The sequence below is a fragment of the Schistocerca americana genome, chromosome 7 (assembly GCF_021461395.2).
Source record: "Schistocerca americana isolate TAMUIC-IGC-003095 chromosome 7, iqSchAmer2.1, whole genome shotgun sequence".
In the NCBI taxonomy this organism is placed as follows: Eukaryota; Metazoa; Arthropoda; class Insecta; order Orthoptera; family Acrididae; genus Schistocerca; species Schistocerca americana.
The window spans coordinates 101,499,399-101,514,718 of NC_060125.1; the positions used below are offsets into that span (position 1 = coordinate 101,499,399).

A 15,320-nucleotide genomic window follows, 5' to 3' on the forward strand; every position below is an offset into this window, starting at 1 on the left:
GTGTTGTATGGTAGTCAGATGAAATGTGTAGCCAGACATATCAGTTATATAGAATGAGCCTCTGTGCAACCTGATAAGTAGTGTGTTAAGATCTCTGAAATACGCTGGTTTCATCTTGCACAGAAGGAATCCATAGCCTTTGATGTTGGAAATGACTGGAAACCAGTTTTCTGGGTGAAAGGATATTTTGTTCCTCTCTATAAGGGCAAAATCTATGTCACATGGTAGTAAAGGTAAGCCATGTAACAAGGAATTTAAGTTCTACAAACAGATGACCATATTTTGGAGAACTGTTCCAACATTTTGAGCATCTCTCACACAATCAGCAATATTTAGGCTTATGCTCAAATGAATATCATATGAAAAATAAGAAATAGGATCAAAATGTTCCAGTTTTATTGCCTTTTTCTGAATGCTATCTTTCTCATTATTTACTGCAATAAGCAAACACTTTTGAGACATTCTGTAAAAATGCTGGAAACATGTGGGATATGTGTTCAGCTTTTTATTACGTTGAATGTGCCATTTTCTTCCTTTTCCAACCATAACAGATGTACCCAATATCTTCTTTGCTGCTCAAGATTTGTGAGTTACAAAAATTCCACTGAATCAATATATCCATATGAACAACACATTCTGATCCATTTGTAGCACAACCATCTCACAGCTTTGTGACAGCACCACTTCAGTGAGAGTTGTCACATCCCATCTGCATCCCATGTGGGAATTGAGCCTAAGGATTTGTGTTTTAGTTTATGCACGTAAAGACAATTTTTATGATATCTAAGCAAGCATTACAATTTAAGATGATGCAAAACAATGTGGAAAAGATAGGGATGTAGTTAGCTGCTCTATCATTTTCACAAATGTATGCTCAGAATTTGCATCTCCTAACGCTGCCAAATATTTTGCGACCTTGAGGACACAGGAGTAGATGACATGTGACTAGGTACAACAATTCCTGATCTATTTTTATTGCCAAAATACTGTGATGGCAATTCTGCTGAGGCATCCAGCAGGTAAACCAATCCAAAACATCTAGAATATGCTTTAGGTCAAAATCAGGGGAAAGTTGGGTCACTACATTATCAGGCTATTTGAGTGCTGGGGGGCAAATGATTTGCAATACTGCAACCAAGGAAGCTTTAAGTTCAATTTGCTGCACTATTCCCCTACATGTTGAACTCGCACTGTCAAGCAGATCTCTGATGTGGCAATAGGACGACGAGTATTTGGAACTGACAAGAAACAAGCTGTGGACAGCAAAGCCAAGAACACAGCTGCAGCATACTATCCTGCAATCATATGGTTACATTCAGAAGACTTCATTCTGTGCATTTTAATTTTGTAATGCCTCTAATGGTATGACTCTGGGTACCCTAATATGAAAAACAATCAATCATTACAGTAAACTGTTTGTTACATTAAATTTGTTGTCACAACTGCTCACTAGAATATGCAGGATACACAGATGAGGGTTGGGGGTGGGGTGGAGATGATGGTGGGTGGGCATGGTAGGGGGGAGGGAGAAAAATTTCTATTTGATTTTCTGAAGCCTTATCTTGTCTGCAAAAATGTATACAAAACATCACTTTATATGAAACATACAATATACTGTTTCATACTCATATTTTTTCCACTAAGAAGCACAATTATACAATATGAAATATCATTAGTCAATCACTATACAAACGACAAGGTTTTCTAATCATCTTGATCAAATTTCACTCCTATTATGTGTCTCAGTTTGTCTTCTAATTCAGCCAGAAGTAAACTCTCTGCATGAGTCATTTTGGGACTCTCCAACAACCCTGAAACATAATATATCAGAATAAAATGGTTAACTTCTGTGGATTTGGAGACCTGAAATATAATGTAACATTCACATACTAAAATGCAAGTAATTAGCAAAAGACAATTTTATAGAACAACTGAACAGCAAGAGGTGCGTGAAGAATGGGGAGACGTATTTGACACATGTATTTTAGTTTTCAGGACAGAGGTGACGGGTAGCCTCCTCTTCCAACCTTTTATAGAGGATGGGAGGATTGTGGGAAGGAGGTTCCACTTTAACATGTACATATTACTATTTAACATTAAAAAACAACAATCTAAGAACTACACCTTACTCATTGTTGTTGTTGTTGTTGTTATTGTTGTCGTTGTCTTCAGTCTAGAGACTGGTTTGATGCAGCTATCCGTGCTACTCTATCTGTGCAAGCTGCTTCATCTCCAAGTAACTACTGCAACCTACATCCTTCTGAATCTGTTCAGTGTATTCAAGCCTTGGTCTCCCTCTACGATTTTCACCCTCCGCACTTCCCTCCAATACTAAACTGATGATCGCTTGATGCCTTAGAACATGTCCTACCAACCGATCCCTTCTTCTAGTCAAGCAGTCCCACAAATTCCTCTTCTGCCCAATTCTATTCAGTACCTCCCCATTAGTTACATGATCTACCCATCCAATCTTCAGCATTCTTCTGTAGCACCACATTTCAAAAGCTTCTATTCTCTTCTTGTCTAAACTATTTATTGTCCACATTTCATTTCCATACATGGCTACACTGCATACAAATACTTTCAGAAAAGTCTTCCTGACACTTAAATGTATACTTGATGTAAACAAATTTCTCTTCATCAGAAATGCTTTCCTTGCCATTGCCAGTCTACATTTTATATCCTCTCTACTTCGACCATCATCAGTTATTTTGCTCTCCGAACAGCAAAACTCATCTACTACTTTAAATGTCTCATTTCCTAATCTAATTCCCTAGTATCACCTGATTTAATTCGACTACATTCCATTATCCTCGTTTTGCTTTTGTTGATGTTCATCTTATATCCTCCTTTCAAGACACTGACCATTCCATTCAACTGCTCTTCCACGTCCTTTGCTCTCTCTGACAATGACCATGTCATTGGCAGACCTCAAAGTTTTTATTTCTTCACCGTGGATTTTAATTCCTACTCCAAATTTTTCTTCTGTTTTCTTTAGTGGTTGTTCAATACACAGATTGAATAACATCAGAGATGGGCTACAACCTTGTCTCACTCCCTTCTCAGCCCCTCAACTCTTGTAACTGCCATCTGGTTTCTGTACACCTTACTCATTACTATTTAAAACTGGAAGATCATCTCCTCTCACCCCCTGCATCTGACACCACCCCACTCACAGCAGTATCTGTAGGGCAGTGTATTTGAGCAAATGCACGTGTTTTATGACACTTAGTTCCAAAGGAAAATATTGTCAGAACGCTTGGCTACATTTTCAGACTTAATTAAATGACTAAGTTACTTATCAGTTCAACTGTATGGTGAAAGAATACTGTTACTCATTGGAGTTTATGTATTCCACCAAGAACTTTCCATATTACATTGAAATTACAAATGTTTCATAATAAATGCTAGCTATTGCAAAACTCCCTATGTACAGTTTATTTATTTATTTATCTTACAGCTCGAAACATGTATTTAACATGCATGGGCAATGTTATAATAATTACATTCAGATTATTGATACACAATATAAATAGATTACATGCTACTAAGTAAAATATCATTGAAGTATATTTAATATAGCATTCCTGAGGTCAAATCATGTCAGCACCATACTGTATGGGCACTTCAATACAAGCCATTTTTTTAACTCGTTTTTAAAAATTCTACCAGAAAGCTGTTTCAGGTTGTTTGGCAGAGAATTATAAAATATTGCTCCCTTAATGAATGGGGTATTTGTTGTTAGATTCAATCGTCTGCTCACCATATGAAAGTCTGATTTTTGTCTTGTATTGTAATCATGGATTTCCATATTCCTGTTTGTCACTTTTTTGTCTTTTTTCACTAATAATATTGATTGAAACATATATACTGCATAGACAGTCATAATATTAAACTTAATAAACAGGTTTTTACATGAAGTTCTGGGTCTTACTTTTGCCATAGTTCTTATTACTCTTTTCTGCAATACAAATACCCTTTTTATATTGTATTGGCTACACCCACCCCACAATATAATTCCATAAGATAGATGGGGATACACCAACCCAAAATACGCTATTTTTATTGCTTCGATATCTAAATATTGCACTAATCTCCTTAGTAAATACAGACTAGATGTTATTTTACCACAGACAGTAAGGACATATCCTCATGGCATGAAGTTCATTAGTAACTCTCATGTGTAAATAGCACTTCTTACAGACTGTCAGATATGAATATTTTTTAAAATATTAAAAACTAATACGTCTAACCATTTTTTGTCACTTGGCATGTACAAACCTACAAGTACTAAGAGTGAGAAAATATTTACAACTATATACTCCCAATAAGTTGTTTAGAGTGATATTCTGAGATGATATCTCAAATTGGATAAAATTTGTGTGCAATGACTTCACTTCTCTACCCAAACTGTCAGCCAGTCCATTCCCTATGACACCCACATGACTTGGGACCCAGATAATAATTGAGCAAGCAGTATGACTAAGGTTATGGAGGAAGTCATGGATAGCAGATATCACAGGATGACAGGAGTAACATTGGTCAATAGAGATTGCTCATTGAGTCACTACATACTAAACTGTGGTTGAGGGAGGTCTCTTGAATAAAACGTATGGCTCTGTTAATGGCTATCATCAGCTCCGCCATAAAAACACTACACATTCCTGGCAACAAATGTTCTTCACCAGTGGAAGATGTAAAAGCATTTCTTGTTCTAGCTACAATTTTAGAGTTGTCAGTGTAAGTAACAGTAGCACCCTGACAGTCCTGAAGAAATGAAAGGAATAAACACTAGCAGGTCATAAAGGTAACTTCAACTTTAGGTACTCTAAATAGATAGGCCCTTATTTGTGGCCTGGGTACTAATCACCCTAATTTGTGGCCTTGATACTAATCACTGACTGACTTGGGGGGGGGGGGGGGGACACTGGAAGCATATCCTAAGGGGGCTATGAGGAGGGCCTTGAGGCACTTTCCAACTAGTAATACCATCCAAGGGCAAGTTGTAGGGGGTCAATAGCCCTGGCCTGCAAAAAGAATTTCATAAATTGGATGATCAGAAAAGTGTGGAATGGTGACTGAATAAGTGAGCAAGAGATGGTATCATCTGAACTGAGGAGGGAAGATCCCTGCTTTGGCAAGGAGTCTGCCTACAGGACAAGGGCAGGACTAGTCCAGAATTTTATTCAACGCTGATGGACTAGGTCCAATAATATCAAAGACAAATGGCCCACAGAGCCATAAATTAGGCAAATATAATCCAAAGGAGATGAGACCAGAGCACAGTAAATATGGAGGAGAATAGCATAGTACCCAACCCAAGAGATGTGAGCAAGAAAGCAGAGAGACTTCAGTTTTCACATGCAACTGGTCTTTAGTTGATGAATATGGGGCAGCCACATCAGCTCTCTCTCTCTCTTTTTTTTTTACGAAAGAAGGTTCTCAGAAATCAGGAGTGTGCAACAACATCCAAGCACTGGATATGCAAGTACAAGTTTGGGTAAGGATAGAGTATGGTAAGATGACAGAACGCATGTCTCACTTTTTCATCAGAGATAATCTGAAGCCAAGGGAAAAGGCCTGAGTGAAGGCTTTTTGGATGGCCCCCAGAGCTGGCATTTAGCCAAGGCTACAGATTAGGAACTATATCAAATGAAAATGTCATCCATATATAGCACCAGGTTGACCACTGACCCAATGGAACCCACTAACCCATTGATGGCAATGAGGATGAGTAACACTGGGCAAGGAGCCCTGTGGGATGCTGTTCTCTTGGACTCATGGGGAATTGAATGATGTACCAACTCTTAACCCCCCCCCCCCCCCCAAAAAAAAAAAAAAAAATAAATAAATAAATAAATTCAAACATAAGCAGATTGTCAACTGTGGATCTTCTCTACCATAAACTACAATGTTATGGAGACAAACAGCTCTACGATTTGTGAACCCAGTATAGTGGTTGGGTATCATCCTCTGACTGTTTGAAAAGAACGGTTGGGAAGTTAAGTGGTCAGTAGCTGTTGAGTTAACACTCAGGTTTTGCATCAGCTAATTATTAATTAAATCATGGCTTGGGGCAGTATTGTGTGAATAGTCAAGAGCCTGAAGCACTTTCCAGTCAGTGAAAGGTTCATTACATAGCTCAGTGTGACACAGGGTAGAGGATAGTAAGATGACTTCAACTTGTCTTATGCGTTTGAAAGGTAGTTCGCTAAGAAGACAATGCCAACACTGTCACAAAGTGGATCAGAAGGTGTTCAACAAGGATCAAAAAATCAGTAGAAATATCACCATGATTGAAGAGACCCAGACAGTTGTTGATCTTCAGCAGCCGAAAAGACTACACAGTTTAGTCCACACCTGGGATGGAGAGATACAAAGAGATATATTCTCAAGGATGAGACATTGTGCTGCCAGTATTCCTTCTTACTGTGTTTAATTTGAGAGATACTTAGTGTGGAGCCACTTAAAACTGATGAGAGTGGCCTGTGAAGGATGCTGGAGGGGCCTCCAATGGTCCTGAATATTGCAACATCTTTGGTCCACCATGGCATTTCAGTGATGCAGGTGATCATGTCGGACATGTCTCCCATAACCTTGCTGATGTAATCTGACAGGTATGCAATTACCAGTTTGGCCTTCGAAGAGCCTGACATGATAACTGGTCTGTCGGGTGATGACAATGAAATTACAGGATCACCAGCAACATGGTCACTGTCATGAAAACTGTTGTATGGAAACTGCTGTAGTAAAGCCAAGAGATTGGGCAAAGAGATCATAAGAGTGATAGCTGAAAAGGTGCCATGGGTGGTACTGAAGTGGATAGGAGTACCATCACTAAGGGGACAAATAAAGATCAGAAAGAAGCTGGACAACCAGAAGGCCTCTACAAGACAATGAGGTACTTCCCCCACAGGGGGTAGTGTCTACTGAATTTTTCAAGTATTCGAAAAGGTAAGCACACTGGATAGGGGTAAATAAACAATACAATTGGTGATCTTTAAGGCCGTTTACACTCTCACTGCTATTCCTTCTGATGTGGTACAGAGGAGAGTCCACTCACTGACAACACGTGTGTGTACCAATGTACAGACCTCTCCAGAGCCTCTTTCAGGGCCAGTATTGTTCTGACAGAATGCAAGGTAACCTCCAAGAGATGGGGAATGCTCAATAAAATGTGGTTCTTGGAGACCTACAGATATCACAGAACAGGAGTAAATTAGTGTTGTAGTTCTGGCAAGTGACAGTAATGTCCACTGCATCCCCAATGAATTATCACATTATGGGTGTCCTCGTCAGGTGTGATGCGCCCAAAAGGATAGGCCACACACCAGGATCACTGTATGTAACCAATGGAGGTGGAAGAACATTGAACATTGATTCAGAGGCTGGTGGAGTAAGGAGGATCTGGAGCCTCCGGGGTCACTGGGGTAGCCTTCTCCTGAGAGTTGTTCTTTCTCTCTTTCACTACTTTTGGTGACTGGAGTCTTGTGAGACCTTATTTTGTGTGGCTGTAGGAACCAATGAGGAGTGAGCAACCATGAGACCCACAGTCCACGCCACCTTCAGCCACTGGAATATGATGCTTCTCCAACCAGATGCGAGCAGTTGAGGTTCCTACAGATGGTGCTGGATGAACCATGAGAGGGGAGAGCCTATTGTTCCCAGGGTGTAATTTAATTGTGTGACTACTGAAAGTCCATGTTGAAGAAATAGATATGTTAGGTACTGTCAACAACCTGGCCACAGTAGTGGCAAAAGTCAGTATCATTGAGACAGGATAGAATCACGTTTTTCTGAGCTTCAAACCAAGAGCGACAATCAAGACCTCCAGTTCTCTGAGTTTGCATTCTTTAATTAGGGTAGTATACTTTGGGGATGGTGATAATTTCCACAACTGTCTGCAGACAGATAGCAGTGCACAAGGTAAGTTTTCATGAAGTGGCCAACCACAGTCTTTACCCATTGGGTTGTATGTACAACAGAAAGACATAAAACTTCAAGAGTTGGGATTTGAAGCATCACATCAGGGGTGGGAAATACAGCTTCACATCACAGCTGTAAACATGATTTGGATCTTATGATGAAGCAAATCTCCCTCAAAACTGACAACGAATGCTCTAAGTGTCAATCTTGTTGTATGGCAGGTCTCAACATGCTAAACAGATTCTACATTTCAAGTGTTTTTGTGTTTCTTCATCTGTCAGCAGTGCTAAGTCCTGGTGTAAAATTATACCCATACCATTACACTCTTATGGGATGTTATAGTAACAGGTACATCAACCTTTTTGCAAGGTAGTAACATCCAAGACTGGGTAATGTTCAGTGTTTTAATTAAGGTGGAAACACTTCACTATTTACTAAGAGAAGAGAGTTCTCCAAATACGTTTTCAATATCCCTCTCAAAAAATATTGGCTTAATAGAGAGAAAGGATCCTCCACATGTCTAACTGAAAACCAGGAAATGAGAGGAACAAGTTTCTGGAAGCCAGTTAATTTGCTTTCCTCCCATGATGTGACTAAGGTAGGAAAAGTCCCTAAAATCATAATGATCTACACTGAAGAATTCATGTCTTCATGAAGAGATTGCCAAGAGCCTTTCAGTCACTCACCAATAGCTTAGGTCATTTCACGGTGCCATATAGTCCCCTACTCCAAACGAAGGCTTTCCCCATGGGTGCCAGAACAATGGCTTGATGGCCACTGTGTGGAGTCTTGGTGCCCCCAAATGGACAAACACCTACTCTTCAGCATGCACAGTGAGGTAAAATTTTGGGCATGAATGGTTATGTTCCCTGCGTAGTCAGTATGCTACCACCACATGGGTACCTGATGAGGTTTCACATGGACTGGCTGCGATGCTGGTTATTGGATGACCTCGCCCATATGGCCAGCACTTCTCCAAAATGTTTTGGAAACGTGGAGGTCAGACACATATAGGGACCAAACATAGGTGGTATAAAGTTATGAAACAAAGTGAGAAAATCCATAATCAACATCCTATGAGCAAACAGGGAATCTGTCCTAGAGAAAAAGTCTCAGAAAATATATAAATGATTAATGGAAAATCTCATATAAAGATGTGAAACAAATACCAACAAAGAGAGAGGGGCTGGCCACTACTTACCTCAGCTCAGTACAGCAGATAGATACACAAAACAGAACAGAAAATTTACGTTCCTAGCTTTTGGAACTTTGTTCCTTCGTCAGGGAGGAAAGAGGGGAAAGAAAGGGAAGAAGGGAAAGTGGATTCAGTTACTCACAACCCAGGTTATGAAGCAACAGGGAGGGTAACAAGGATAGAGGCATGGTTGTCAGAGGGAAGCCAAAGATATTCTACTGTAAGTACTGTGCCAGCTTCAAACCAAAGAGGATGCATACTGAAGTAAAGAGGTATATAGTATAAAGATAAACACAACTATGTAGGATGAAAAGATGCAAGAATGGCTAAAGAGGAAAGGGAAAGAGAAGACTGAAGAGTAAATGGGAGTGAGGTTGGTTAATGTAGGTTCAATCCAGGGAGATAGCGGGATGAAAGGATGTGTTGGAGTGCAAATTCCCATCTCCGCAGTTCCGAGGGACAGGTGTTGGGTGGGAGAAGAGAAATGGCACGTATGGTGTAGCAGATTCCTAGGTCCCTAGAATTATGCTGGAGGGCATGCTCTGCTACTGGGTATTGGACATCTCCTAGGTGGACAGTTCGTCTGTGTCCGTTCATGCGCTCAGCCAGTTTAGTTGTTGTCATACCGAAGCAAAAGGCTCTGCAGTGCAGGAATGTCAGCTGATAAATAACATGTATTGTTTCACATGTGGCCCTGCCTTGAAATGTGTATGTTTTACCAGTAGCGGGGCTGGAGTAGGTGGTTGTGGGGGGGATGCACGGGGCAGGTTTTGCAGCGGGGTCGGTTACAGGGGTAGGAACTGCTGGGTAGAGAAGGTAGTCTGGGAATATTGTAGGGTTTGACAAGGATGTTACTTACGGAGGTTGGGGGGGGGGGGGGGGCGACGAAAGGCAACTCTGGGTGGTGTAGGGAGAATTTTGTCAAGGGATGATCTCATTTCAGGGCTTGACTTGAGAAAGTCATATCCCTGGAGGAGTAATTTGTTGATGTACTCGAGGCCAGGATAATATTGGGTGACAAGGGGGATGCTTCTGTGTGGTCTGGGGGCAGGAACATTGTTGTTGGACGGGGAGGAATGTATTGCTTGGGAGATCTGTTTGTGGACAAGTTCTGCAGGATAGATGCGGGAGTGGAAAGCACTGGTCAGGTTGTTGGTGTAATTGTTGAGGGATTCGTCACTGGAGCAGATACGTTTGCCACGAATACCTAGGCTGTGGGGAAGGGAGCGTTTGATGTGGAATGGATGGCAGCTATCAAAGTGAAGGTACTGTTGTTTGTTTGTGGGTTTGATATGGACAGAGGTGTGGATGTGAGCTTCAACAAGATAAAGGTCTACATCCAGGAAGGTGGCTTGGGTTTTGGAGAAGGACCATGTGAAATTCAGATTCGAAAAGGAGTTGAGGTTATGGAGGAAATTAAGAAGTGTTTCTTCACCATGAGTCCAGACCACAAAGATGACATCAATAAACCTATACCAGGCCAGGGGAAGCAGCTGTTGGGTCTTCAGGAAAGCCTCCTCCATGCGGCCCATGAAGAGGTTGGCATAGGACGGAGCCATCCTGGTTCCCATGGCCATTCCCCTGATTTGTTTGTAGGTCTGGCCTTCGAAAGTGAAGTAATTATGGGTGAGGATGAAGTTGGTAATTGTGATAAGGAACGAGGTTTTTGGAAGATCTTCAGGTGGGCATTGGGAGAGGTAGTGTTCAAGGGCAGAGAGACCATGGGTATGTGGGATGTTTGTGTAAAGGGATGTAGCATCTCTGGTGGCAAGAAAGGTTTCAGGTGGGAGAGGAGTGGGAATGGATTTGAGGCATTCTAGGAAGTGGTTTGTGTCTTTGATGTAGGATGGGAGTCTTCAGGTGATAGGTTGGAGGTGTTGGTCTACCAAAGCTGAGATACGTTCTGTTGGGGCTTTGAAGCCTGCTACAATGGGATGGCACACCCAAAACAAGCCTGTACTGCTTGTAAAAAAGGAAAACTATTACTGTTTGTAAACTGGATATGTTGGTCTCTGTAACCTTTTCTATAACTTTTGATGAGTTATTTTGTTATGACTTGTGAATTGTTATTGGCCATTTTGAGACTCTCCTGGTAAGTTCTACCATATAACACCACTTTTATGTTCCCATAATTAACATTTTACCACCGTTCACAACATTTTTTTATCAGTCCCATCAAATTTACTATGCCCACAATGTTAATTTGCACCCGATTTTGCATCAACATATTTATCATTTTCCTGCGATTTACACATTACGAAAAAATGTTTGTGGAGAAAAAATGACGCTGGCTTGATGTTGGCCATCTAATAGTGTTTACAAATATTACGTGATTAAATTTCTTGACACCACAGCACTCTACTCAGCAGATATGAACCGGTAAACATGTAAAAGTTGGAACAATTCGTGCCTTGTCTCCCGCAGCTGCCAAGCTCTACTTGGCGTAGCGCATAATGGGAGTAACCAGGTTCGTTCGAATGAAGATATCATGACCAATAACAATCATTTCCAAACTATCTCTACTGTGCAAACGCAGTTTTGTGATTGTTGTGACCATCATGGTTCAAATGGCTCTGAGCACTATGGGACTCAACTGCTGAGGTTATTAGTCTGATCATCATGACACCTTTGTTGAACCATATTTAGCGTGTTTCAGTAAAGGGCACTTGGAGCGCAAGTTGACACCATCATTCACTTTGCGATGCTAAAATGTTTTTAGTTTAAACACAGCATGGGTTATGTATTTTATTCACGCTGAGCAAAATGTGTTTCGAGAATTTATTCGCTGCAGCCTACACCCAACTGTTTCCCCTTCTTTAGTCCTGCCCTCTCCCAATTAATGTCCCCAAGACGCTTTCAGTGTGTGCCACTTCCCACTGGCCACTACAACTCTACTACTTGCCAACCCTCCCTCCCACATTCCTAACTGACAAACTAGCCTCCCTCTGAGACACTAGTCTCTCACTAACAGTCTCTCTCCCTCTCTCCACCCCACTCTACATTACGCCCACCACAACCAACCCACCTACCATGAAACAGCATTGGCACTGTCGGTCTATCTGGCACCATGTAGGGGCACAGATATGTGTGTGTGTGTGTGTGTGTGTGTGTGTGTGTGTGTGTGTGTGTGTGTGTGTGTGTGAGTGAGTGAGAGAGAGAGAGAGAGAGAGAGAGAGAGACGATTCAGGTGTGTATTTGTGTACTCTAGCAAGTTTTCCTGCTTTTGTGTGTGCCTATCTGCAGCACATTTTTAATAAGTTTGTTTAACTGAAATATCTCTATTCCTGGGAGAACATCAGATTTGCAGTTTTGATTTTTCAGTTTTTCTGAGCACTGAATCATTGATCACTAAAGTCATTTTTGATATCTTGTATGTCTGCTTTTTAAAGTTAGATTGTTTCCTTGTATTTGATGGCAGTTCATTTATTTTTCATTGTTTCTTACACACACACACACACACACACACACACACACACACACACACACACACACACACACACACACACACCTTTTTTTCCTCTCCTCAGTTTCTTATTTTCTTTTTTTTAAGAACTTTTCTTTTAAGTGGTTCATTATTATTATTTAGTACGCAAACTTTCATTTTCTGTGTTTATAGATTTTAGAGAGCATGAACACTGTCACAACATGTGTACAATGAATCATAATCTATAAATTTCAGGTTTACTGACTTCACAGGAGAGACTGAGAAAATGTTACCTCATGCCACCACCCATTGCACCCTCACCTATCCAATGTACACATGAAGAAATAATAAAATTAAAGAGATTAGAGCAACTGCAATAGTGTACAGGCTATTGTTATTCCTCTCCCAAGGATATTCGCCAAATTCCTTCAACATCTATTTTCTATTTACGCAAGGTCTGATAATTCTTTTTTCAATTTTGAGGACCTGATGAGTTATTTCATTTTTATTTTGGAGCAGCCTCACAAGCTGATGCTGCTTTTGAGATAGTTACCATTTTATATTGTTGGATTTCAATATCTCTTATCAATCATTTCTTATCCCATGTTCACAGGGTGAAAATTTCTTTATTTTTCATTTTACTGATTCTATTTTTGATGTTACTGTCTTGCTTAGGCTGTGCATGATGATTTCTTCCAGGTATTTAAATTACAGTACTATGTTACTTATCTGATTTATGGAGATGTTGAACAATCCTTTTGTTGCTTCTTGGTTAAGCAATATAATTATTATAAATGAAAAAGCACAATATTGTGTATATTCTACAGCAAGGTTGGGCAACCAGTGGCCCATGGACTGGATCCAGTCTGCGATTGGTTTCAATCTGGAAGAAATTCACAAAGCTATTCCTAATTATTTATTGACTGGGGTTGCCTATCTCAATGCCGTATTTTGTTTTCCTAGTCTCTGTCTTGCTAACATTAGTAAATAGTTATTGTCCACAGTGGGCATATTAAAAAACTACAGTTGTTGAAACTGAAGGTAATCTATAATGAATTAGCTGCAACCAGTTGTTTTCATAGATGTTAATTTTTCCATGATGACATTTCCAGATTCCTGGGAACTCATCTTCAGTTGAAACTTCCTGGCAGATTAAAACTGTATGCCCGACCGAGACTCGAACTCGGGACCTTTGCCTTTCGCGGGCAAGTGCTCTACCAACTGAGCTACCGAAGCACGACTCACGTCCGGTACCCACAGCTTTACTTCTGCCATGCATGGTTCGCAGAAGAGCTTCTGTAAAGTTTGGAAGGTAGGAGACGAGATACTGGCAGAAGTAAAGCTGTGGGTACCGGACGTGAGTCGTGCTTCGGTAGCTCAGTTGGTAGAGCACTTGCCCGCGAAAGGCAAAGGTCCCGAGTTCGAGTCTCGGTCGGGCACACAGTTTTAATCTGCCAGGAAGCTTCATATCAGTGCACACTCCGCTGCAGAGTGAAAATCTCATTCTGGAAACATCCCCCAGGCTGTGGCTAAGCCATGTCTCCGCTATATCCTTTCTTTCAGGAGTGCTAGTTCTGCATGGTTCGCAGAAGAGCTTCTGTAAAGTTTGGAAGGTAGGAGACGAGATACTGGCAGAAGTAAAGCTGTGGGTACCGGACGTGAGTCATGCTTCGGTAGCTCAGTTGGTAGAGCACTTGCCCGCGAAGGGCAAAGGTCCCGAGTTCGAGTCTCGGTCGGGCACACAGTTTTAATCTGCCAGGAAGTTTCATATCAGCACACACTCCACTGCAGAGTGAAAATCTCATTCATCTTCAGTTGTCTGTATTTGTTTATGTTTCATCAAGAAAGTTCCTTTACTAAAAGTGTTGAAGAATTTTGTGAGGGAATTTTTAAGACAGCTAATGTAAAATGTCTTAAGTAAGCTACAAATGAAACAGACTACAAGGAAATAGAACTGGTAATGAGTACAATCAGGAAGAAACACATTTCATTTTTCAGACATCTAATCAGAACACCAGAGAACAGGATCATCAGGAGAATAACAGAAAAATTGTGGAATAGCAAGTGCAATATTAAGTGGATTACAGGAATCAAGAAAGATATGGATGAGCTAAAGATTACATTGGAAGACATAAGAAACAAAACTGACAAAATCAGGAAACAAATCAGACTGCAAATGAGAATCAACAAACAGACAATAGGCAGGGTGATTTCCGATGAGATCTGAGAGAATGAAGAAGTACTGGGCCGACAGGAAACTGAAAAATTCTTTGTATAGAGTTGGCTAGAGTCATCCAATGAAGGCCATAAAATGTAAATAATAATAAATATACATTGTACATGACTTGTTAATTAATGTGAACACCCGAAGATCGAGTGAACGTAAAATGCATGTACTCAAAAAGTCTGTTCTAAGGCATAACTTGTTGGCATGGCATGTCGTGAAAGGGTGTCATTCATATCAGTGCATTACCCCATAAAATTAAAATCACACATGCCAAAGTTTTACCTTTCAAAGGTCGCCCATGCCAATTCTACAAGATTAATCTATTTAGTTAACCATTTTCAGCTCGCAACACCATCATCAGACATTAACTGGCTATCAAATGTCAAAGAAGTTACAATATTTATAAACAACATTGAAAAAGATGTCACTCATCCAGAATTAATCAGAAACATAGTAAATGTCATCAGTTGGCAAGATGAAATGTGACACTACAGCACAATTATCAGTCTTTTGCAGTAGTCTTGAAACAAAAAGTTAAGGCAACATGA

General features: G+C 40.5%; 1 protein-coding gene and 1 non-coding gene across 2 annotated transcripts in view; both read right to left on the bottom strand.

Moving 5' to 3' along the window:
- Nucleotides 1–538: 538 nt before the first annotated feature.
- The window catches only part of LOC124622003 (trans-1,2-dihydrobenzene-1,2-diol dehydrogenase-like), a 119,693-nt gene continuing 104,911 nt past the window's right edge, over nt 539–15,320 (bottom strand). Inside the window, exon 6 of the mRNA XM_047147553.1 lies at nt 539–1,811. Within this exon, the coding sequence (XP_047003509.1) occupies nt 1,705–1,811 (107 nt within the window). The 3' untranslated portion in view covers nt 539–1,704. The remainder of the gene's footprint in view (nt 1,812–15,320) is intronic.
- Nucleotides 13,708–13,782, bottom strand: Trnas-cga. The gene has a single exon. It is a non-coding gene; the product is annotated as a tRNA-Ser (tRNA).